Consider the following 24,774-nt stretch of genomic DNA (forward strand, 5'->3'; position numbering starts at 1 on the left):
CACCATCACCATCACCATCATCACCATCACCACCATCACCTTGGTCTCACTGTGAGCCCCAAGCATGTGCCAGGTGCTATTTTAAGGGTCCCTTATGCATTGTAACTCATGCAATCACTAGCTGCAACTTTGAGGCAGGAGCTACTATTATCTCCATTTTACAGATGAGGAAATCAAGGTACCTGAGGATAAAGAAGTCCTCGGACAGAGTCTTCTGCCTCCAAGCAGCCTTTTCCTACACCAGATCTCCCAGGTCCGCAGGAAATGCTGCAGACGGGCCTTCAGGGGCTGCTGGAGCGGCTCAGAGGAGGCCAAGCGGAGAGGCAGCCTGTGGGGTTACAGCTGAGCAGGCCCCCGAATCCTCTGAAGCTGTGTGCGGGGCCCAGCCCTCAGAGCCACAGGAATCGGGGACGCTCAAGAAGCGCTCCCCTGGATGCGGTGGGGCAGGGCCCTTGCCAGGTTCATGCAGCCAAGGCTGTTTTATCCCATTTGAAGAGGAGAGAGAGTCTCCCCTTGAGAGTGAGGATGCAGAATGGGGGCCGTGAGGGGAGTGCCGGGGAGACACAAAGTTCCCCGCCCACCGCATCATGGAGGATGGCCAAGGAGGCAAATGATGTGTCATGTTGGGAAACCAGGGGCCCAAAGAAGGGCGAGGTCTTGAGGACCATTTTAGTGACACTTTTAGAGCCAAAAGGTGATCATGAAAGAAAAACCCTGGGCTTTTAATAAGGGACACATGGGTAGCATTTGCTGTGCTAATGGGAGGCAAGACGGGACACAGCCAGACAACCAGTGAAACCCAGCTGGAGAGGTGGTGGGCGCTAGCCCAGGCCCAGGGGAGGCGCCTGGTTCTGGGGAGCACAGACTTCCCCTTCAAACACCTGGAAAAGTAGAGGACCGTGGAGGGTGAGCTGGCTGGCCATCCTGCAAAATGCCTTGCAGGGGCCCCCAGGACACGGCCTCTTGTCTAAGAGCCTGGTCTGGGGTGTTTTCCAAGGGCCAAGTTTGTCACTTACTGTCTGCAGGACCTTAGGTGGGTGAGTTCACCTGTCCGAACCCCAGGGGAGAAGAGCAGCTGTTTCACAGGGCTGCCGTGAGGCCCCCAGCACCCGCCGGATGGGACCTAAGCCCGATACCTCCGCCAGGCTTGGGGACATGGCAGGGAGCTTGCAGATGTGGCCTCTGCCTCCCTGGGTCCTGGCCTAACATGGCCTGACTGCACACAAAACACACAGTCATCGTGCCCTCGGCACTGGCACTGCCCTCCCCGCATCGTGGCACCTCATGTAAACCCCTATCCTGGGACCTTCCGGCCAGTGCCTGCGTTGACCTGGGTGAGTGGGGAGAGACACTGGTCTCCCCGGGTGGGTTCTGCCTCCTGGAGGGCTGCACGTGGGCAGACACGGGACAAAGATGCCCCTGGTCCCTCCAGCCTCCCCTAGCCAGGGCGGCCGCCATGCCAGGCCTCCCTGAGGGCTGAGCTCCCTGAGCTCCTGCCTCTGCACTTCTCGTCCAAAACAGAAATACAAAGGGAGGAAATGTACTCAAAATGCCTCCCCCTCATTTTATTTTTGCAGCTCTCTGGGGTGCCCACGCTTCAGATTCTCTTCCGATAATTATCTGCCCTTTCGGGGCCTTGGGAACCCAGCGCCTCAGGTCTGGGAGGCAAGAAGAAAGTGCTGGCCTGGTTGTGGCACACATGGTGTCCTCGAGGAAACACTGACAACGTCCCCTTCACGCCTAGCCGAGTCTGGAGAAGCCGGTTTTTATGACAGCGATTGTTTCTTAGAGCCTTTGAATCTCTCCCCTTGTTCTCAGCTGATCCGTGATGAACACATCAGACTCTTTTCATGTGATAATTTTCCATCCCTGGCAACGCAAACATTTCTGCGGCTAATACTCTGAATCTTGGCCATTGCTCAGAAATAACAGAGGCAAGGTTCCAACATAAAATAATAAGTCTTGCCTTTTATTACTTAATTTATCAACACTATACTGGAGAAACATCTTGTTAACTGGGTAAGAAGAAACCGTTCACCGACGCAGCCCTGGCTGATGGAGGTGGGTGTCAGGTGGACTAATGAGTCCCGTTGGCATACAGAGAGGCTGGTGCTGAAGGAGCGCATTATTCAAAGAGGGAAATATTATTAAGTAAGAAAGCGGTACACTCACACTGAATCTGTTAAATTAAGAATCCCACCCTTTCTGGCCAAAATCAATTTGTTATCCTCACACTTTCCCCCTGTAAGTCATAGGGGATGAAAAGGAGGAATTGTCCAGAAAAATGCCTCCTTCGAATCGCCAACCTGCAGGGACGGGGCCAAGCCCACATGGCAAGACGGGGCATTTCTGCCTGGAGTGAGCAGAGCAACCAGCCCAAGAGGCTCTTGGAAGCTCATCCCACGAGGAGGAGCAGAAACTGGCAGGAGCGTTGCAGAGAGGCATCCCCAGGGGACCAGGGGCACGAGAACAAAGGCTGTGCAGGCCACCGCGCGGGTGACCTGGGTCTCAGAAGAGCCGGAACCGCGGGTGGTCAGGCAGAGACCTGGTGGAATTCAACCTCGTGCCTCCAGCACCTGGGACAGCGTCCCGCACACAGTAGGTGCTTGGTGAATATTTGTTGAACAGTGAGTGAATGAATGAATGGAGGGCGTTTTGTGACTTTTCAGAACTGGGCAGATCACCAGGCACACCCCGAAAGCGAATCAGTCCTGGTGAGTGAGGTCCCGCTGTAACCACAAACAGCCTCCAAAACTGGGAAGCCTGAAGAAAAGTCGTATTTCTCCTGCAAGTCTGGTGTGATTCACAAGGTGGCTCTGATTACGGAAATCACCTGGGGTCTATCCAGAACTTTCTGGCTGCTGCTTGGAGGGCAGAGAGCTCTGGAGGGTAGTCTCACTGGCAACCAGCTGCTGAGCCTAGAGGTGACGGGGCCTGCGTCCCTCACCGCCACTGGCCTGGCGGCTCATCCACCCACAGGTGGGCAGAAGACCCCTCCTCCTCGTCCCGGAAGCAGAGCCAGATGTCCGGGTGGACAGCACAGTGGGCGTCCACATGAAAGTAGGATGGGGCCACCTGGACCACATGGAGTTTGTAATCTAACAAACACGGCTCTCTCGTGGCCTGGCCATTCCCACTGCAGCGTTCAGCTCTTCCGTGCTTCCAGCCAGTGATCCGCCAGGCACCGTCCAGCACTTCATGTAAGTCAATATATGTAATGACCAAAATACCACACAGAGACATTAATTTAAAAAAATCATCCCTTATATCACAGCAAAGTGACATTATTATTTCTGTACACTTCCTTCCAATCTTTTCACATATGTATGCCCTCATATGCGTATTTTATATAAGGAGTGTACACGTGCGTGCGATATGCCACTTTTTGAAAACCATCTTTTAAGAAAATTGATAGCCTTTATTTTTTAGAGCAGTTTCAGGTTTACAGAAAAATAAGTGAGAAGTAGAGCTCCCATGCACGCCCCCCCCCCCCCCCCCCCCACCCTCCCAGTTTCTCCCATTAACATCCCACATTAGTGCGCTCATTTGTTACAACTGATGAGCCAGTATCGATACACCATCACTAACTGAACTCCACACCTGATGTCGGGGTCACTCTCAGTGGTCTGCCTTCTACGGGTTTGGACAAATGTGTCAGGTCAGGTGTCCACCATTGTACTGTCATACAGAGTATCCGCACTGCCCTGAGAATCCTCTGCTCCCCGCCTATTCTTCCATGCCCCACCCCCCGTAGCCACTGATCTTTTCACTTTCTTCACCGTTTTGCCTTTTCCAGGATGTCGTAGTTGGCATCAGACGGTGTTGTATAGCCTTTCAGATGAACAATTGTTCTTTCACTTAATAACGTGTATTTAAGTTTCCTCCATTTTCTTCTGTGGCCTGAGAGCAAAGCCCTAAAAAGTGCTACAGGTTGGGCTGAGTGGCTTTGCCCTCCTCAAGCCTGGCCCTCCTCCACTGTCCTGGTCCACCTCACTACCCGTCACCCAAAGGAAGGGCTGCCCCGGGCCATTCTTCAGTCTCATCCCGGATGCAGGGTCTCCCGAATCCTGCCCAACAAAGGGACCAGGACACCTCCCACGACCCACCTGGCACCGCCTGTCCCTGGCAACTGTCAACCAAAGATCAGAGCCTCCCTCCAAGGAGGAGAGGGTCATTCTCAAGGGCACATCGATGGAAACGGGTGAGGCTGGGGAAGGTGTGCCCCCTAGACATGGCTGCAAGAGGGAGGGCCTGTATTTTTATGTTATCCTCCTTTTTTCCTCTGTGCTCGCACTTTCCTTGCCTTCCCACGAGCTCCATTCTCTATCACACACCTCAAGTGATTCTCCCACTTTAGCTTGCCACCTGGGATCTGGCCATGTGTCAGCTCCAGTGCCACCTCCTCCAGGAAGCCTGCTGCAGTAGACTGCATTACTGTCCCCACCTCCATCCCCTCTGCCACAGGACCCCATCCCTCCCGGGAGAGCCAGAGCTCATTTTCCCACCCCATGAGGTTGGCGGTGGCCACACGGTTGGCGGTGGCTGATGTGGGCAACAGCGACAATGTACCCCTTTGAGCCGAGGCCTAAATGATTGCGTGCCTTCTCCTGCTTCTTCTGCCCTCACCACGGAAACCTCACGCCCCAGACAGCCCAGTGGTCCAAGGAGGACGACAGACTGTTCAGAGCCAACCGGACGCAACCATCAGCTTGGACCCAAGCCCCACTGAGCCCAGCCTAGATCAGACAACTCACACTCGTGTGAGGGAGAATCAGAGAGTCTTGTTTAAGAGCTGGTAGTGTTTGTTACACAGCATTATTGTGGCAACAGCTGACCGATACACCTACTTCCAATTACTCCAGGCCAATCCAGTCCTGCCTTTCTCTGAACTCAACTGTATCCACAGTTCAGCGTACTCTGAACTCGATTCCTGGAGCGTCCAGATTCGCTCCGGCTCTGTGTCTGAGAGCAGACAGCAGGCAGACAGGGGAGCACAGCACTCAAGAGCACTTGCTTTGGAGTCCTGCCGGCTGCACTTGAAGCCGTTCAAAGGGCCGTGACACCAAATGTCACTTACACATGTGATTTATTTCTTGGCTGATATCCTTTCATTTTCTGGCAGGAAAAGAGAAGCACGGAATGGCTTTTTCAGTTCACCTTTGACCCTTTCTTTGATCTGCAGAGTCCTTCTCCAAAGGTACTCTCCTTGTGACACATTCTCTCCTGAAGTTTGTGAGCTTCCCTCCAGCCAGATGCAGTAACAGATGGAGACGCACCAGCACAGCACTCGTGCTCCAGAACCAAACTTTATTATTTGAAATCCCAATTCTGCTCTTTGCTAGCTATGTGACCTCAGGCAAGTGTCTTTGTCTCTCTGAATTTTAATTTCCTACTATGTATGATTGATAGATTCATAGTAGCTATTCTGAATGGTTATTGTGGGTATCATACATATATATATTATATACAATAGATTATATTCATCAGAGAGGCTGCCACGCCACGGAATCGTATGGCCTCAGGCAAGTCACTTAAACTCTCCGTGCCTTAGTCTCCTACACAGAGAGGTGGGGATAGCAATACTCGTACGAGGTGACTGGGGTAAATGAGTTGATGCGCATAAAGTTGCTGGTGTAATGCAAGCATTCTATAAACAACAACGACAACATCAATAATAATAATAAGTACAGCAGCAGCAAGCGGGTTTGCAGTGCCTGGCCCACAGGGCTGTGCTCTGTAGAGGACAGGCTCGCCAGGGGCAGGCAGGGCCCAATGCCACTTCTCCTCGACCCCATGCACCTGTCTGCTCTCCTGCCTCCCCCCTCACACCCGTCCCGGCCCCCAAGCCTAAGAACAGGGTGGCATGGTCAGCCCCACAGCAGCACAACCTAGAAGGTGCTGTCAGAGCAGGGCAGAGGCTGGAGGCGGGGTGCCTGCTGCTGCCTGGCCCCACCGGGGACCCCCATCATACCACCCCTGTGGTGTCAGCGTCTGATGCAGGAAGCCAGTGCTGCACCTCAGAGGGGTCGGTGCGTGGAAGGCGAGCTGGGATGCTGGTGGATCTGCCCGTCCCCAGGCTGGGGCAGGCGCCCACTCGCTCCTTCTGGCAGCAGGTGTCTTCTTACACAGCATGGGGAGGACACAGCCTTCCCTGAGGGGTCCTGCCTCCTCCGAGAGTTCCCACTCACCAGGCAGGCCTTGGAGACCCCCATATGCAGCTGGGAGGTGAGGCCCTGCAAGCAGGCGGCTTCCAGAAGCTCCAGGCAGACCTGGGAAGTGACGGAAGGTTCTGCTCCCCACTCTCAGGACCAAGGGCCTGCCCAGGGTCCCACCTGGAAACTGCGTGCCCACGGCAGGTGCGGGCCCCTGGGCTCTGAGGGGAGCAGCTGCACAGCCTGGGCCCCCAAGACCTCTACGCGGGACACCATCTGAGGCACGAGGGGACCTCGGGAGGCTGGCCCTCCCTGCAGGCCTGGGGCGCTCGACCTGCGCCCCCAGAGAGAGGGGGCACAGCTCGAAGTGACCAGGCTGTCGGAGGGCCCCACTCATGCCCCAGGATCCAGAGCCCCTACTCACACTGCTGCCTTTTTCCCTGGAGACGGACGGGCCACCTTGACAGTATGTTTGTGTAAAAGCAGATGTCGGCATTATACTCACAATCATAATAATCCCACTAAGGAGACCCTGCAGGGCCCTTAGAGCCGAGGGGACCCCTGCGGTCTTCCCCTTTGAAAGCAGAGGTTGTGCTGGGAGGAGACGATGCCCCACCCAAACCAATGACGCCCAACTTCGCCGAGGTGTGTATCTGTGCATTTAAGGCGGGAGACACTGGATAGGCCCAGAGCGGATGTATTTTTCTCTCCTAATAGTGCGGCACGATTTAATTAACTCACTATTGTATCCACCTGAAGATTACTGCGTTTATTGACACCACCATCTGGCTCCTATAAAGCCGGTAATGTAGATAATAAATCCGCTTCATTACCCGGGGCCAGCGAGCATCCTGCTCCCAGCCGCCTCTCCCAGCGCCCTCCTGCAAGGGCCGCCCCAGCACCCTGAGGTGTCTGTGCGTCCCTGTCAACTCTGACCCCTGCAGTGTGATGACGACGCCTCGGAGGCAGGTGTCCTGACACTCAAGGCCTCACCAGCCCCCTTACCCCTAGTCAGCAACAGCAGCCGCAGGCCCTAAGGTCCATTCAGCAGGCCCCAGAGCCCCGCACTGCGTCCAACGCTATCTTGTTACCGAACTTAATGCCCGTGCAGGGTGCTCAGTACTGATTATCTCCAGTTTGCAGAGGAGGAAATGGAAACGCAGAGCATCCAGGTTCAAGGCCTGGGGCCACGATGTCCAGGGCAGAGCCATGTTCAAAGGGTGGGGTGGGGGTGGGACAGACCCGGCCCAGCCTCCCTGGGCGTCCAGCAGAAAAGAGACAGTCCTTTCACCTACTTTCCAGGGTAATGTGCATTTTCAAGTGTTGAACTTGTCCTTTGAAACTGGTGATGTTTTATCTGCCCCTGAGATTTAAATTTGGGCAGAAAAATCTCAGCAGAGGGGTGGAAGTGGGCCTGGCCTCAGAGAGGGGTCCCCAAGTCACCTGCTCTCACACACCTGCCAGGGGCTGCCTGCCGGCTCCCTCCTCGAGGACCTGTATCCCAGGCTATAGCCAGGAAGCCCTTCATGAGGGACCCTCCAGGGCCAGAGAGAAAACCCAGTTCATCGCTTTCTCACTAGCAAAAAGAGAGGAAAAATTAAATTCTCATTCCTCTGGCCACTCCCCCGCCATGGGGCCCCTGGGCTTGGGCCAGGTCTGTCCGAACCACGCCCCTCCGGCCTGCTTGGAGCCCTCGCATCCCCAGGTGAGGGCCGGTGGAGCTGAGAGGAGGCCTCTCAGACACAGGTCCCGTAGCAGGTAATAAATTACTGCGAAGGAAATTAATTACCTGCACCTCTCCCCAGCCTCATCTGATGGTTTAAGCAGATTTCAGAGATTCTTATTTTGGGGTGGGGGGAAGTGCAATCAACTCAATTTAGAGGGGGACAAAATGCAAAAAAGTGACATTTATAACGTCATCACCCAGCTGGAGCCGCCCGTAACTCACCCTCAGAAACACAACGAGCCCATTAATCACCCTTATCTGTGGGGGAAGGGGCCACAGTGCCACCGCCCCACCCCACCCCCGCCCCCGCCCAGGTGGGCAAGTTCAGATGCCGAGAGGTGGTCAGAGTCCACTTGGGGCAGCCACGGAGGAGGCAACCGGAGCTTCCCGGCTGCGGCCCCTCCCAGCCTGATTTTCAGCCCCCAAGCACCAGAGCCACCAAAGTCACGCCCAAGCTGCCTCTTCAGATAAGTGTCAACAGTTGTGAAAACGGAGGCCTCCCGGGAGGGGGAGGGGCAAGGAGCCAGACACGGGTCGTCCCCAGGGAGGCGGAGGGTCCTTGGGGCCACTGGCCCAGAACTGTCTCAAGAAGGAGACCAGCGGAGGCGGCCCCTTCCGACGGTCTGCATCTTGGCCCCATTACACCTCTCCGCTTTGCGGCCTTTGATTCAGCAAAATCAAGGATGCAAACTTCTTAGGAGTACTTAGTTTCCATGGCAACCGAAGCTGACCTCAACATTATTGTTCTCAAGAGGGGACTGACTTTACTATATGTTCATTCACTGAATTAATGGACTCCCGGCTCTTTTATCAGCGACTCCCGAACAAAGGAGAGAGACGCGTCGTCAAAGGGCTTTCAGCCACTGTCCAGCCTTTTGTCCCGGGCTTACTGCGACGAAGCCAGTCTATTCAGCCCGAGATTATCAAAATCAACTCGGGGCTGTCTCTGTGGCAGCTAAACACACTTTGATTTCATAAAGACATAACTGATCCCACATGCAAATTAATAATTGCGATTGCGGGGTTCTTCGGGCTTGGGGCTCCGCTGTGATTTTTTTTTGTAAGAAAGTGCATTCGTAGGTAAACTGCAGTTGAGTGGGGGCACCTGCTTTGGGGGCTCCTGAGCGTTGCTGGCTGGGAGAGAAAGAGGAAAGAGAAAAGGATTTCTAAAACGGAACCTGGCCAGCACAGGCAAAGCGCAGCAGGGAGAGCCCAGCTTACTCTGGTCCCAGTCGGACCAGCGGAGCCCAGCGCCGCACATCAGCACCGCAGTCGGGGGCTTCGGTGTTTCCGGGTCTCCCCATCTCCTTCCAGCCGCATCCCTTTCTCTCTCTGCACCCCCGAACCCCTCAGCCACTGGGAAAATACCTCTGCTTCCTCCAGGAGGAGAACAATGCAAACGAAATAAACCACTAAGGCGACACTGAGCACAAACACCTGGCCGCACAGCGCTGTGCTGAGCTGACACGGCCCAGCAAGGCCAGGAACCAGCCGCCAACTGCCAAGTCACGGCTTAGACCTCGGGGTGTGTGGCCTTCTCACGTAATTGCTGCACAAAAGACACTTAGCAGCGGCCTGTCCGGCTCCACTCCCAGCTTCCCAGGGCTCCCTGAGCTCTCCTTCCAGGCTCCGGAGTCCTCCTTCACTAGCCCCCAGGTCCTCCCGGGAGGGACCCAGGAGACCTCTGAGCCCGTTAGCAGAGGCATTCCGCACGGGCAAGGCTGTGGAAACGTCCACACACGGCCGCCCAGTGGGACAGGCCACACTCCTAACATCCAAATAATCATTTCACAAATTATCATCATTATCAATCAATCACCCTGTTTGGACAATGCCAGCCTGGGCTATCAGATGACTTTTATGACCTGTAGCATTTTGTACGTAATAACGGGGAGAGATTTATGGACCCATCACCTTCCCTCTTCCAGCCGTAGGACTTTATTAGCTCCATTTATTTTTGACTCTCCTTCTAAGCCTCGGCCCTCCCCACCCGTCCCCGAGCGCACTGGCTGGGGTGGCTAGTCTTCCAAGCTTCGGGAGAGACACTTTGTCAGTGCTCTGTCCTAGCCCTACTGATGCAAATTCCCGATTTACTTATTTTTTGGGGGGCGGAGGGGGGGGCAGTGGACAAGGGGAAGAGAAGAAAAATAAAAATAAAGAAAAAGGTCACTTCCCTTTGTTTGCATTTTCTCCCCGGTTGTACCGTATTAACTCGTCCTTCCTTTTCAAGATGGTCAAAGAAAACAAGATAAAGTGGGACAAAGGGAAGGCTGTTGGGGGCCTTGTGTTTCCCCTTTTCATATCACCAATGAGATTGAATCAAAATTCTTTTTAGCTGATACCATCTCCCCGGGTGGACTACACTCTTGTTAACGGATAAATTCAAGCCTTCCAGAAAGTCAAAGAATAAATTTAAGCCTTTTGCCAAATGTCTATCCTATTGGATTTTGATAAGACGGCCATTGAGCCTTAATAATGTCTTCCATCCATTTTCAGCGGGCCCTTAACACGGCTCTTTATTCGTCCCCAAAGCCTCTTCGCCCGGCCTTTTTATTACAGACTCTGGCGGGCTCTCCAGGGAGCCGGGCGACCCGAGTGATGGATGGACAACCGCTAGATTATCTCCCGCAGCTGTTTGCTCTCCCGGAGCCCGGGGCTTTCCCTCTAAGTAAACAGAGGCTAAATAGACTCGGCCAGAGGGAGCAGTCCCAGAGGTCCCGGCACCGCCGCTAGAAAAGCCGACACAGCCCGACCTGAGGCCAAAGTGACTTTGGGGCAAGCGCGGGAGACGCGCCCTGGCCGCACACCGGGGCGGGCGCGGGGATGCGAGGGCACCGGGACGGGGCGAGCACGGGTCCGAGTCTCATCAGCACCAAACCTCCGGGCTGCGCGGCCCGAGGAGGGGCCCTGGGGACAGGGGGCAGTGGGAGACGGAGGAGGATGCAAGAATTTGGGGATGAGAGGGATGGAGAGGGACGCAGGAGACCGCAGGGGGCACACGGCAGACTTGAGGGGACAGAGGGGACCAAGGGACGCGCGAGACTGGGACGCGAGGGATGGAGAGGACCGAACAGAGGGGCGCAGGCGGGGAGGCGCTACGGAGGGTACTCAGGGGCGGGGCCGCCCGCCAAGCCAGGAATGGCTCCGCCCCCTCTGGAGGCGGGGCCAATGCTGACGCTGCTCACAGGCTGCAGCCGCTGTCACTCCGACGGGAGCCCCGCCCCGCGCCGCAGACCCCGCCGCGCTGCAGGCGGGTGTGGGCGCCGCCAGCCTCCCGGGGCCCGGGCAGCCTCGGCGGTACACTCTGAACTAATGGGTTCTTCCAGCCCCTTCGGCGGCCTGGCTCTCTAGTGCTGAGATTGTGTGACTGCCGCCACCCACAAAATACCGCCTTTCCTGCATCTGTGTGTTAAGCCACTGAATTAATTACCGGTCGTTACCTTTCACTGATGCAGATAAAGAACAGGAGGTATAATCGTCCTAAAGATGGATAACTGAAGCTCGGAGATGTCAACTGACCGACCCACGGCCGCACAGCGCCCCATCATATTTTTAAGGCTCCCAAATGTGCATGTCTTTGGGGAGGAGAGGCCCTGTTCAGCCAGACACAAAAATCCCAGACTGAAAACTGATAAACTGGAGTCTAAGTCCCATTACCAAGGAATCCACTACGTTAGTCTGTAAAATAGCACACTGAGGCATGTGGAGTTATGTGATAAACATACATACAGCCACAGCTGTGAGGAGCACATCTATTCGTCAGGTGGGACCTTCTGTTTGGGAAGAAGGTCAAACAAACGCTGTGTTTCCTCGTCTGTCCGGCCCCTCTAGGAACCATTTGCCTCCGTGTTTTAGCTCAGGTCTCTCTCTCAGTCCAGCCTCCTCCCTTGGTCCCTCCTGGAGCGACATGACCGGATGGGTCCAGATCTAAACACCAGGTATAGGTTTGTAGCCATCCCACCGGCGTGAGCTTGGGCACCCATCCGCTCACACTCGCACACCCCGGATGTCCATGATGTCTAAGTTTGGTGCGGAATGGAAAAATCCTGGGATTCAGTGGACAGTGGAGGGCCCTGCGGCAGCTTCCCAGAGTGGGGGGAGGGGTGCGGGAGGGGTGGGCAAAGCCCCCTCCAGGCAGCCCCCTCAGACGGGAGCCTGCAGGGAGGGGCCCGAGCTGGCAGTCACAGGCCTGTTCTGAAATAGAGGGCCACCAAGTCTTCTCTGGCTCTGGTGCCCAATGCCTCCCTGACTCTCGGGCCACCATGGGGGTCAGGCCTGTTCCGATTCTGTGTGGACAGGGAACCTGGGCCCTCTCCGACGGGCCTGCATGCCCCGGGACTCCTGCACCAAGCTGGGCAGTTGTCAGCGGGTCCTGGCTGCATGGCACCTTGCACCCATCCTATGAGCATCTCTCAGGAGGGACCTCTGGGCCACGTTAGCCAAGGTGCAGTGACCCCACGGTTTATAAATGAGAGAGGTCACTCAGCAAACAGCGCCGCCCCAGGGCACAGAGGACGCGCAACCCTTGTTCCTGTCCCGTCCCATCTCGTTCTGGCTCTGAGGCATCCAGCACTTGCCTTCTGACAGCCTCGACATCACACTTGACCCTTCGGACCTCTGCCTGGACCCTTGTACCCTGGCCTGGCAACCGACTACCCATCTCGCCTCTGACCTCTGCCAGGCCACCCTGCTGTCCGGAGACAGCCCTGCCAGACAGTCAGTTACGTGGCAGTGGGACAAGTGACGTTCTCATGGTCTCTCCAGGAGCTGAGGCTGGAGTTGGCTGTAGGTGCCTTTTTGTGGGAAGTGAAAATACCTCAATTCCTTGAGAAGCGGGAGAGCTGTGTAAGGTCTCTTGCGTAAGGGCTTCCATTCTTTCAGGAAACACGAATTCAGTCAGAGAGGCAGGAAAAGGGAAAGGGTGCTGTCGGGATTGACCTCATGGCGCACTGAGAGCGTTTGAAGGAAGGAAGGCCTCAGGCCACCCCCGGGCAGTGGGACTGGGAGCTGACACCTCGTCCCAGCGTCTGCTCAGACCACAGTCCCTTGGGGACGGACACAGACCGTGAGTTATGCGGATGAACGAGGTAAAAAGGTCGCCCCTGCCAGAGGTCCTTCAGGAGGTCGTCGCAGGGTCAGAGGAGGTCTCTCATTGCAACGTTTTCTCCAAAATCAATGCCTCTGGGGTTGAACCTGGATAGACGAGGCAGGTCGCCTGTCCCTTACAGATAGGTCTGCCCAGATGGCAGGTCCTCCACCCCCTGTCCATTATGGAACACTGCCCAGATGCCCCGGCTCTAACCATCGAGCCGAGCTCGCAGAGAACTTGGTAAAGTGGCAGAGCTGTTCACCTCAGAGCCGAGGAGGGGGCCTTTACTCCACCTCGAATGCTCAGCTCAAGTCACGGCTTCAGGCTCTCCCACGAGCGGTTGACAGAACCCCGCAAGCACATACTCTGTGACTGTGGCAGTAAGAGCTCAGCACTTGAGAGGGGCTGGATCACCCCGCACCCACTCCTCTCTTCACACCCGTGCCGTGCTCCAAGGCCGTCTGTGCGGGAGGTGTGGATGTAACTCTCTGCTTTGCCCAGGGACTTTGAAGCAAAGATGCTAAGGGAGAGAACAATAAATCTCCTGGGAAACCCCAAATGCTAGATGGGCTACCATGTGTGAGTGTCTGTGTGCTTGTGTGTGTTGGTGTGTATATCATGTGTTTGTATGTGTGTGTCTGTGTATGCATGTGTCAATTCTGGGATGACCAGAACTTGCTGGAAGCTGAGCTCCAGCTGACGAACAGCTTGCAGGTTTTGGAGATCTGGATGGGATCTGACCCCTTCCACCGGCAGCCTAGCCTGCAGCGTGCACACGCAGCTGTGCGCCCACCTGTGCGCCTGTGCTTTCCTCTGGGGATGTACGTTTTTTGCAGCCTCGTTGGCTCTCTGGATCTTTTAACGGCAGCGTTTCTCAGCCAGCCATCATCCATCACAGCGGCCGAGTGGCCGATGATGCCCACCGGACACCCCCTCTCTCGCCCGATGGTTCGCTTATTTAACACTGTGCCCACCGAGCCCTCTTTGAGGCTGAGGACAGCAAAAGGCTTTGTTGAATCTGCAGCCAATCGTGTTTCTTTTCCCCTCCATATTCTTTTCATGTGAGTACCCAGTGAAGATAGTTAAATAAACACAGCCCTCGTTTATTTAATTTCATGCATCTGCGTGGCCTGAGGCCTTCCCTCAGGTACAGGGCTCTCCTCATTCTCGGGAATTAGAACGGTTCAGTGAAGTGACCCCCTACCTGCTTACAGAATGAAAATAAGCATCCGTCCTAATTACGTCGAGATCATGGTTCTGTGCACGAGCCTAGGGCCACAGATGACACATCACTCACGGAAAGACGCCGGCCCGCCATGACCGCCTATATGCACATTAGCACAGGAACCCATGGGGACGCGCAAGAAGGCGCAGAACCAGCTGGCCTACCTTTTGGATGCAGCCCTCCTGTGTCGACACTTCCGCATCAGTCAGCATTTGCTGCAAAACAATTCGAAAGGGGTTGTTAGTTTCTGATCAAACACCGTTCTCAAGCTACAGGGGCTATAAATCGTGGGGCACACTAGGTGTTCCCGAAACAGTAAGGGTGAGACCTCCTGGCTTCTCCAGGGGCAAGAAAGCTCTCTGCTGAGAACAGGGTCCTTTATCCCGAAAGTGTCTCCCGGTTTGTTGAGAACGGTAAGGAACCCCCGGGATGTCACCTCCTTGGAAAGGCAGCTGGGTCCTTACAGGGACAGGGCCAATCTGTGTGGCTCACCCTGGTCCTTTAGGAACTGGGCACAGACCCCTGCAGAGGGGTCCCAAGGCCAGCACATATTATTAGGAACAGTTCAATGGGGCACGAGGACATGCTGAAATGTGGAACCGACTCTCCCGTTTCCTCTGAGTTCTACCGGCAGCCAGGCACTGTATCCAGGAGGATGCCCGTGTGTGGGCAGCCCAGGCCGGGTGAGCAGGAGGAGGTGCCGTCTGGCCCAATGGGGCTTGCACTCTAGCTGGGGAGGCAGAGCTCAGAGGAGCAACCAGATTCGTCCTGGGACTTGGTCAAGCCATGCCCCAAGGAGAGCCGCTGTGGAGGAGGCAAGAGCAGAGGGCAGAGGGCAGAGGTCGGCAGAGGTCAGCAGGGCCTGACTGCTACTAGAGGCCTGGGAAAGGGGATCTGATGCCATCTCTCTCCTGCCTGTTTGGCAAATCAGAGGGGCAGCATCTTAGCTTGCTCTTTGTCCCGGACTCCTGGGAGTGGGATGTTTCTCCATGACTTTTGGTGGAAGCTTCTCAGAGGGAATCAGGCTAAGGCAGAAAAGCAGTGGTGCCCACTGTCACAGACGCACCCTGGGCTGGCCCTGGACGACCCCTCCTCCAGCAGTGGGCTGTGGGCAGTGCCGGGCACTCCTGCCCTTCCCTCTGCCGGTGGACACAGGCTTGGGACAATGAGGAGAGAAAGTGCCAGCCATTCCGCGTCTTTCTTCTGCCTGACGGTTTCGACTTAGAGCTGTCCCCGGCCCAGTGCTGGGGAGCTTAGCGTTTTGCCTGGCCGGCGTCTCCTCTGAAAAACCACCAGGTTCCCTTCCCGAGAGGGGCAGCATCTCAGTGACAGGCCCCAGGACGCTTTCTAAGCTAAGCAAACTGACAAATTAGCTGTATAAATGGGATTTTCCCTTCTGGGTCACAAGAGCCGCACAGAGTCACATGTATAAATTGGAATGTCATTTCCATAAGAATAGAGACCAAGATTGAAACTAACATTTGAAAAATAAAATGAGAAATGGTGTTAAATTCAGGCATTTTTATTTCCCCTTCCCTTAAAATTACTATTGCCCTATCAAATTACAAGCGTGGGGCCCAGAGTGCCCGCAATGCCCATGCAGGCCAGGCGAGAGGACCAGGATGCCACGTTCCAAAACGCTCACGAAACTGCCCGGGCTCAGCTGTAATAACAGTAAGTCGTATTTTTAAATGTTGAGAATTCTAACCAATTGGGGATTTTATATTTCTCTTTTCTGAAATTGTGGTTTGGAAAGTGGCTATAGGTGGAAAAAAAGACTGAGACAGAAAAAGGTGAACACCCCAACGGAGACCCTGGGAAGGTCCCCCCCAGGAGAATCAGCAAGAGACCAGGTCACCGAATGCTCTGTCCCCACTGGGCCTGGGGCTGGGCAGGCCCTGGGGAGAGCAGCCTCAGATGCTGGGGGCTGAGCTCGGCCAGCGGGCAGGCCTTAACTGCCCTCCTGTCTGTCTGCTTTTCACCCCCGAATCCAGAGCCAAGACGGCCGGCCAGAGGCTTGGTCAATGCTGAGAGAGAGAGCGAGGCTGACCGCCTGGATCTCAGAAAAGTCTGTGGCTTCAGGAAAGGGCTGTGCTCACCAATCCCCAAACCAGAGAGGCCATCCCGGGGCCGCCTCCCAGAGCCCTGGAGGAGAGAGTCAGACTGCGGTCCTGCTGCGGGGCACCCAGGCCCACCCTGGACGCGGTCACCCACAGAGACTGAGACCACCGTGAGCATGGTGCAGAAGTGGGGGCTCCATGCTCGGGTCATGGGGCCCCTGAACCGGGCAGAGCTCTGGCCTCCTCAACCTGCCCCTTGTGGGGGCGGGGGGGGTCTCCAACCAGGAGAAGAACATAATTTTTCTACGGAGCGCAGCCTCCAGGGCACAGGATGAAACCATGAGCGGGGCACCCCTGTCCGGAGTGACCTCCCTTCTTGGGAGCTCCGCTTGAGCCAAGAGCCTGTCCCTGTGACTCAGGCGCAGACGCGGAGCTAAACCAGGAGGCGGCCACCTGGGGCCTGGTGGTGCCTGCGCCTCACATTCCCCTTTCACCCCACTGAGTTAGTCGAAGGAGCCCCTACCCTACGGAACCGCCATGGAGGAAGCCTGGGCCCCTCAACCAGGCCAGAGGCCACTCTGGTCCCCTGCCGCTGCTGGGGTCCCTTCTAGGGAAGAGGCTGCAGGGGCCTCCTGTACGGACACCCGGTCACCTTGCAAAGCCCCAGAGGGCATGTGAACGTGTCAAGGGTACATGTGACTCTTTTTGAGGCACAGTTTACAGCCTGGCCTTCTCCAGCTGCAGCCAGGCCCGGCGATCACATTCCCACGCGGGCCTTGCACTTAGTGACTGGGAACACCAGCATTGGTTCCTGCCGCCCTGTGAAACCGCCTTTAGAAGAGGAGAGAGGTTCGGGGCTGTGACCTGCCCGCGGCACCCAAGGCGGTGCCGGAGGCCAAGTGCTGAGCTGTCTCGGGTGGAATCCCTCCTGGTTTGGCTCCAGCCCCCGGCCCCAGTCCAGGGCAGAGGCCCAGGTCTGGTGAAAGGGTGCCCCCATCCCATGGTGGCCCTGGGGTTCCCCGAGAGTAAGGGGACGGCTGGGTGTGCTCCCCGCAGTTCGTGCTGTCACCGAGCCTCCTCCAGCATTGGAAGTGTCTGTGCACTGTGTGGTGAGTCAAAGGCTGGGGCTGAAACCAGAACCAAGCCTTCCCGGCCCTGCCTGCCTTGGGAGCACATCATTGAAGGAGACGCTGTTGTCTCTCTGGCGTCCCCAGAGAAGTCAGTGCCGCCTGCACAGGCGCCAGCGTTGATGGGACCGCGCCTAGCAGGTCCTGCACACCCTCGCCACTCACGCCCCCATCCTGGAGCCAGGGAGTGCTGGGTGTTGCCTGGGAGTGGGCCTTTGCTGGCCTCTGGTTGGACGCCGGCAGGCGGGCCCCTCCTCTTCCCGGAGGAGGAGAAGGTGCGTTGCCAGGGCTTCAAGCTCTCTCCGTCCCAGTGTGTCCCAGCGTGCGGATCACGGAGCACTTGGCAAGAGCAGCGAAGTCCCCCCATCACTCCGAGGAAGGGCCAGCCAGGGGAGACCCCTCAGCCCTGCATCCCTACCTCCGGAGCCCTCCAGTCTCCAACACACTCCATGCTGGGCCCCAGGGTGTAGCCGCCCGCCCTCTGCCTGCTGGCCCCTCTGTTGGAGTGCACACCACTCCCGCTGCGTTTTGGTCAGCTCTGTCTTCACTTCGGTTTTTGGTGGCCCTGACCTTCCTTTCTCCCCGCTCCCCACGACCCCTTCATGGAGAGGGGGCAGTTGTGATAACCAAGCAGGTTCTGAAGTTTGCAAGGCACATCACATACACCTTGTAAGCTCTGGGGAGTGTCCCCAGGGAATATGGCTGATGGTTATTTCCTTGGGGGGTGGGGGTTCCCTCAGGCCAGTGGTGGGCTTGAGGTCAGCCAGAAAGCGCAGGAGTGGGTTTATTCTCCTCTGAAGATCCGGAGGCCGTCCTGGAAACATGTCTCACAGCCCTAGGGAGTTAATGCTGCTGCTGGACTGAAGCTAAGCCGCGCCTGCGGGACGTGGAGAGTGTCCTGGGACAGGAGGCCCAGCCTTGGGAGAGAGGCAGCTGGAGGCCTGCCTGCTCTGGGCTCCAGACAGCACATGGCTGCCTCTCTCTCTGAGGACGGCACAGGCCCTGACCCCGAGGTGGGGAACCCGCGGTGGCCCTTTCTGCAGCCTGGTTCCTACAGGCTCCCTGACCTGCATCTGAGGCACCACGTGGCCCACTCCTAATTCATCCAGAAACCCTTGGTCAAAACCAGCATGAGAGACTTTCCAAGGAGAGCTGGCCAGCACCCCCGTGCGCGGTCCAGGATCGGTCACTCAACCACACTGGGAAGATGGGGCACAGAGTGAGTGCCACACCCCCTTTTTCCCAGATCTTTGCTGTCCCTTAACACAGCTGGCTGCTGTCCAGGCCCGACTGTGTCTCACAGGCCTGGGGCTGAGGGTGGCAAGAACCACCTTCGTCAGAGGCTGACAGTGGGCAAATGGGATGAAGCATCCCAGGAAATCCATTGGTGTCACCACTTCAGGCCCCTGTTTCTATCAGGGAGAGTCCGGCGAGATCAGTGCCCGGTGATGGCTCCTGGGAGCCTGTGGTCAGATGGGGACACACAGACGGACCTTTAAACCACACCGTCCTTAACAGGTCAAGATGCTACACACAACACACCAAGCCAGAGACGCCAGATGGAACGAGAGCATCCGTGCGGGGCGGGGCTGGGGGCAGGGTCTCCTCTGCTCCCTGGAGCCTGGTCCTCCCCTCCTGTCATGTCATGCGCAGGGTGTGGGTGCCCTGAAGCCTGGCTGTAGGACCACATGGGGCCAGGACAAGCCCCACCCAGTCACATGATGCAGAGAGAGGTGGGGGCATTAAGCCCAACCTGAGGGGTGCCCCCCCAGAGGAAGCCATTGCCGATGACCTTGAAGAAAGGAGGGCCCACCTACAAAGGGAGGTCTGAGTCGGTTCCAGAACTGCCCTGTTCCGGCAGCTTCTCTGGCCTGCCCCAGTTTCACAGCCTGTCTTGGCAGGAATGCATGTCATTACCTCTGCTGGTCACCCACCGCTGACCTCGGTGAACACCCGCTGGACGCAGCCCTTCTGGAGCCTCCCCACCCTGGCCCTCTCCCCTGCCAAGGCAGCCGCTTTGCTGAACAACCTCTTTATTTTGCTGGTGAGCCCTGAGCACACGCGTCGCTGGCTGGTCGGCTGTTGGCAGTGGCTGTCGCTGCTCTCAGCCCCATCTCTGCACCCGGCAAAAGTATTAGGTGTGTTTTGATTAAGCATTTTAGCCAGAAAAGCGAGGTTTGCCCTCTGGCGTTTCCCTTCTCTTGCGGGTATCAGTGCCAGCACTGAGCTAAGTGGGGTTGGTCAAAACATCTTTTTTGACTCTTAAAATAAATACCCTCTGTTCTCCAAAAAGTCAGCGCAGAGCAGACGCACGCGCAGACATCTCGTAGCTCACAGCTCCGGAGCTCTGGCATGTCCCCCGAGGGGGGCTAAGCTTTCTGGTCGGTGTCACAAATGGATCTCAGAAGGTTTCTCTCCCTTCAAAATAATCTGTTATTAAAGTATCTGAAAACACACCAACAGGAGGAAACCCTGACGGAGCCCCAGCCACACGGCTTCCAAAGCCAAGGAGATGTGAGTGAAGCCCCGCCAGTCTGGCCTGCCGCCCAAGAGGTCACCAAACGCTCTCATTCACTGACCTCTTGTTCTTGGCCTTTGAGCTCAGACCTCTCTCTCTGACCTGTTTCTCTCTTGTCCATTGCTCAAGTCGCTTGTTTGTGCCCAAAGACGTGAGTCTGGGTCTAGAAGTGGCTAAAAACTGATTCCAAGAGGCCTCCCCTCGAAGCAGCAGCCATGGGCAGGCTCTGGGCTGCCTGCACAGCTCACTGCGTGGGGTGGCCACAGGGAAGCACTGGGGCTCACATTGTCCCAGCTCTGAGCCTCACTCTGCTGCCCTCGGGGAGACTGAGGGCCCCAGGGGCTCGGAGTCCTGCTGGGGACACAGTCTAGCAGGGGGGTCAGGATGTGGCTCTGTGGTCAGCTGCTGCGGACTCCCAGGGCCTTCCCTCTTAGCAGTGATTTAAGCCGTGCCCTCGCAATGGGCCCGATGAGCTGACCATCGGCACTCACAGGACAGCCAAGTTCCACGCTCCTCTCTTCCTCGGCAAGGAGGCCACCGCCTCCCTGGTGCTTCCTGCTTTCTGGGAAGTCGGACTTTTTCAAGAACATTCTCATCCTTAATTTCCTGTCCGAATCGCAGTCCTAACACGGCTGCCGCCTCCCTTGGTGTAAATGCTGCATCGACGTCGTGACAGCAGCCACAGCCGAGTGGTGGCGGGATGGCGACGGCAGCGGGCAGTCTCTCTGGGAGCCCGAGGTGTGGGGGCCTGTCCCAGGAGCCTCGAAGGTGCTTCTCACAGCAATCCCGGCCGGGTGGGAGCTGTTACTACCCTGCCTTGGCTTTTACAGACAGGAAATGGGGGGTTGGAGCACAGGGCAAAGGACAGATAGCCTGGAAGTGTTAGAGTCTGCGCTCCGACCGGCCCGGATCCCGGGCTTCTGCTCTGGAGGAGCAGCCGGCCCTTGGGCCTTGCATCTGGCGGAAAGAAGCCACACACCGACCCTTCCGACGAGACTCGCACCTGAACCCCGGCCAGGCCCCCTCACCCCCAGCAGGCCCTCCCCTCGGCCAGGCCAGCGGCCGTGCGAGCTGGAGCCGAGCTGGGTCGTGTCCCATTGGCAGCTGCGACAGGAACCGTGGCGGGCGGTCAGTCACCGGCCGACCCGCTCTGGCTCCCACAGCAGAGGCTCCAGGGGTGTTGACACAAGCTCTTGAGCTCCCAACTGGGAGCGGGGTGATATTTATTTATTTTTTGCATTAAAAAAAAATCAGCTTGGCCGTGTTTGAGCTGCAGAAATGATTTTTTTGAAAGGCGCCTTGGACACTGTTTTTAGCTTTTATGCCTAAACAGATACTTCTCAGTTCTTTCAAGTGAGATCTGCCCAATGAATGGAGCCTCTCTCTTTACTCCTAAGAAAAATATTTACACAGTCAAGTACGGCACGAAAAAGGACCCAGGCTCCTTCAGAGAGCCCATCCCCGAAATGCATATAGATCTCCAGGCGGCTGTTTACATTCCCAGCTGAGGTCCCTGCGCCTCCCCCTGCCCAAAGGCATTTCCCCAGCCTCCCACTTGGGAGCCTGAAGTCAGGGGTTTGTCCCAGGACCCCTTACTGAGAGCCCACAGCAGTGTCCCACCTGCCTGAAGGACAGCAGGGTCCTCCTTGCAAACCCTTTTTGTGGCCAACAAGAAAACCTGGGCTCCTCTGCCTCTAGGCCCTGCACAGGGAGCCAGGCCCTGGACCCACCTCGGCCCGCTTTCCCCAGGGGTATCCCCGCTGAGACCTCGGCTGGGCACAGGGGCGTTCTTGCTTGACCTCTCTGGAGTGTGGTGGGACCTTCTGCTTCGCTCTGGCTGCAAGAGCTAACGATGGGGCGGACACTATTTTCCTGGCCAGCACGACTTTGCACAGACCCAGAACCTCTGGGCACGGTTTGCCTGATGTCAGACGTGCCGAGAACACTCTGTTCGCTGGCAGCTCTCCGTCCATGGGCACGCGCCCCTCTACTGGGTACCCTGCCCTGCCTGCGGGCACTCTGGTGCCTGCATCTTCCTTTCTGCAGGACGAATGACTGATAGAATGAATGAATCCCTGTCCCTGGGTCCTCTCTCCAGGTTAGATGGTCTAGTCCCCTCTAGTCCCCCCGAGGTCCCCTGAGGGCAGAGGGACAACATCCTTCAGACCCTCATTTCGTAAGCAGCCAGTGAGCACCTTTTGTCTACATTGCCCCATGAAAAGTGACTTGGAGACATTTAAAAAGTCTCAAAACAGCATGGATTCCAGTATGAGCTACCTTGGGGCAGCGGCAATGGGTCAAACCCATCTGCTCCTTCAACAGGACGGACATGAAGCCCCTGGAAGGTGCCCTCAGACTGCTGCGGAGGACCCCTGAGTGAGGGGCTGGCGGGCACGAGGCCTTCAGGAGTGGGAATTCTGAAGCAGGAGGTGGCAGGTGGAGGTGGGCAGAGGAGGGGAGGGGGCCATGGTGGGGTGGGGGGCGCCACAGGCACAGGCGGGGCGGGGGCAAAAGAGGACGCCCAGAAGATGGAAGAGGCAGCCAGGTTTGGAAAGGCCTTGGGGCTGTGCGGGGGCGTCCTTGAGTGCGAGTGGGGTTTCGATTTGCCTCTGAGGGTGAATGTGGACACTGATGCTGGCAAGACAGACAGACAGGTACAGGGCGGAGAGAAGGAGAGGAAGGGGTCTGCAGGGTGGGGCAGGGGAGAGCTGCCTTGTAGGCCCTGGCCCCTAAGTGGTTGTAGTCCTCGTGTCTGCTCCATGGAGCACGTGCGCATCTTCCCTGTTCAGCTGCCTGGTGGGGTGCCACGGTGGGCTCCAGGGGCCAGAGACCAGCCCACTGGGCCCCCGGTTCCCCAGCATCAGCTGGTACCTGTTGGAGGCTGACCAAATGGACAACGGTGAGATAGAGGAGGACAGAGGGTCAGGTGGGCCAGGCGCCATGGTGGGTGCTTGGCTCACACTAACACATAAAAACCAGAACAAGCCTCCAAGAAATGGCTGCCGGCACCAATCCTTACAGATAAGGAAGAGGCTCAGAGAGGCAGAGGAACCTTCCCACATGTGCACAGCTGGTGAGGGTGGACACAGGAGTCAAGCCAAAGCTGTTGGCCCTGCAAGAGCAAGATGAGCACGCCCGTGGGGCAGGGTCTGGTCGGTGGGCAGGACAGTGGAACCCCTTTCTCGATGAAGACTGCAGGCAGCACCGGTGTGGACCAGGCTGGCCTCTGATCCTAGGTTCCCGGGCATCCAACAGAGCATGGTTCCCACTACAACTGTGTATCTTCCTGATAAAGCTCCCGGAGAAATACAGGCCATGCCACCAGCCGGGAGCTCCCCAGGTCCTTCCAATTTGCAAGCCACCTTGTTAACCGCTCAGCTCCTTAGCAGAGCGATCTCACGCAGATGTTCCCCGATCAGACAGCAAGTCTGTGGCCCTGGACCCAGAGTCACGAGGCCCCACGGTGGGTGGGGGGGTGTCCTGCCTCTCACTCCTGCCAGCTCCTGGCCTGTGCGGCAGCCCTCCCAGGCCCCTCCAGCACCTCCCCCCAGGCTCCCAGGGCTGTGTTGCAGGAGACAAGCAGGCACAGTGGTGGCCCCCTCGGCCTGCCCCAGCCATGACCTTGTTTTGTCCCCTGAGTTTCATGCCATGGGGACACGGGCAGTGCCGTCGGGGGCAGGGCTCGAGCTGACCTCAGGGGAGATTTGCAAGGATTCCTGCTTTCTCTGGCCCGCCCCCCAAAGCTACCCTTTTCCGGAGAGGACAGAGTGCAGGGGGCCCCCAGCTCAGGACATCCCAAGCCTCTGGAGCGCTCGAGCCATTGCACCCAAGGCTTCACCTCCTCCGCCAGGGCAAAGACGGGCTCCTCCACACACTGGGCAGCTCTAGACCACGGAGCCCACCCTGCAGATGCTGCTCAGCTCCTTCTGTCACATCCTTCCGAATGGGGCGGCCTGGGTGACCCAGCCCAGAGACCCCTGGAGCAGGTCAGACCTCCAGGTCCTACTGGCCTTGGCAGGAGCTCTTTCGCAGAGCTGCTACCTGGGGGCTGTGTTGGCTGAGCCCCTGGGCATGGAGAGAACATGCTGATGGCCCAGGCAGGCGCAGGAGCTCTGGCGAGGGCACTGACCAGGAGGGGCTGGCAGGAGAAGTCCGACGCGTCCACATCCCGCCAGCAGCTGAGGTGCAGGCTCGCGAACCCCTTCTCACCCAGGCGGTGAGCCGAGGGCCGAGCCCAGGACGGTCCCCACAGGCCCTTGTCCCAAGGGAGATGGTGTCCAGCATCACACCGGGCCCTGGTGGACAGCTTCCTCCTCCTGCTTCCGGAAGATTGATGTCCCCAGAGGAAGTGCTCGTAAATCATAAGAGGCGGGTGACGTGTGGCACTTCCAATCAATGACTCATGACAAGCCATAACTTTCAGTGCTAGAAAGGGAAGCACTGGTGCGTCCAGGGGCCTTGCAGCCGCGGCTCCAGGAACTGGACACGCGTGCCCCGGAAACGGGGAGAAAGTTCTGCAGAGCTGTTTGTTCCTGGAACTGGTGCCAGAGCTTCCTTCTGAGGGTTTGGGTTCGAGAGGAGAAGAGCACAGAGCTAGAAGGAGCCGTGGGGCCTTGGGAGGCCCCCGATGCTGCAGAAGGCGCCCCAGGGGGCGGGGCTGCTCTGGCTCAGTCGCCCGGGGGGGGCCCACCCCGAGGAAATTCACAGTCTCCATGCTGCAGACTTGGTGTCGAAAGTTGGTGATTCTAGTGACACTCTGGGGTGGCCTCACCCGTTGTCCCCCCGCCCTGTCCTTTATTCTCCGTGAACGTCACTGCTGCGCGTGGACAGGAACATGCCTATTTCAGAGCTCTCCTAGCCTTTCTGGCCAGTCTGCC

General features: G+C 57.2%; 1 protein-coding gene across 6 annotated transcripts in view; it reads right to left on the reverse strand.

Moving 5' to 3' along the window:
* The window catches only part of PRDM16 (PR/SET domain 16), a 345,259-nt gene that overhangs the window by 159,802 nt on the left and 160,683 nt on the right, over nt 1–24,774 (reverse strand). For all 6 annotated transcript variants that reach the window (XM_046661923.1, XM_046661927.1, XM_046661922.1 and 3 more), the window contains exon 3: nt 14,357–14,407. In XM_046661923.1, the coding sequence (XP_046517879.1) occupies nt 14,357–14,407 (51 nt within the window). The remainder of the gene's footprint in view (nt 1–14,356; nt 14,408–24,774) is intronic.

This window comes from Equus quagga, chromosome 5, assembly GCF_021613505.1.
Source record: "Equus quagga isolate Etosha38 chromosome 5, UCLA_HA_Equagga_1.0, whole genome shotgun sequence".
Classification (NCBI taxonomy): domain Eukaryota; kingdom Metazoa; phylum Chordata; class Mammalia; order Perissodactyla; family Equidae; genus Equus; species Equus quagga.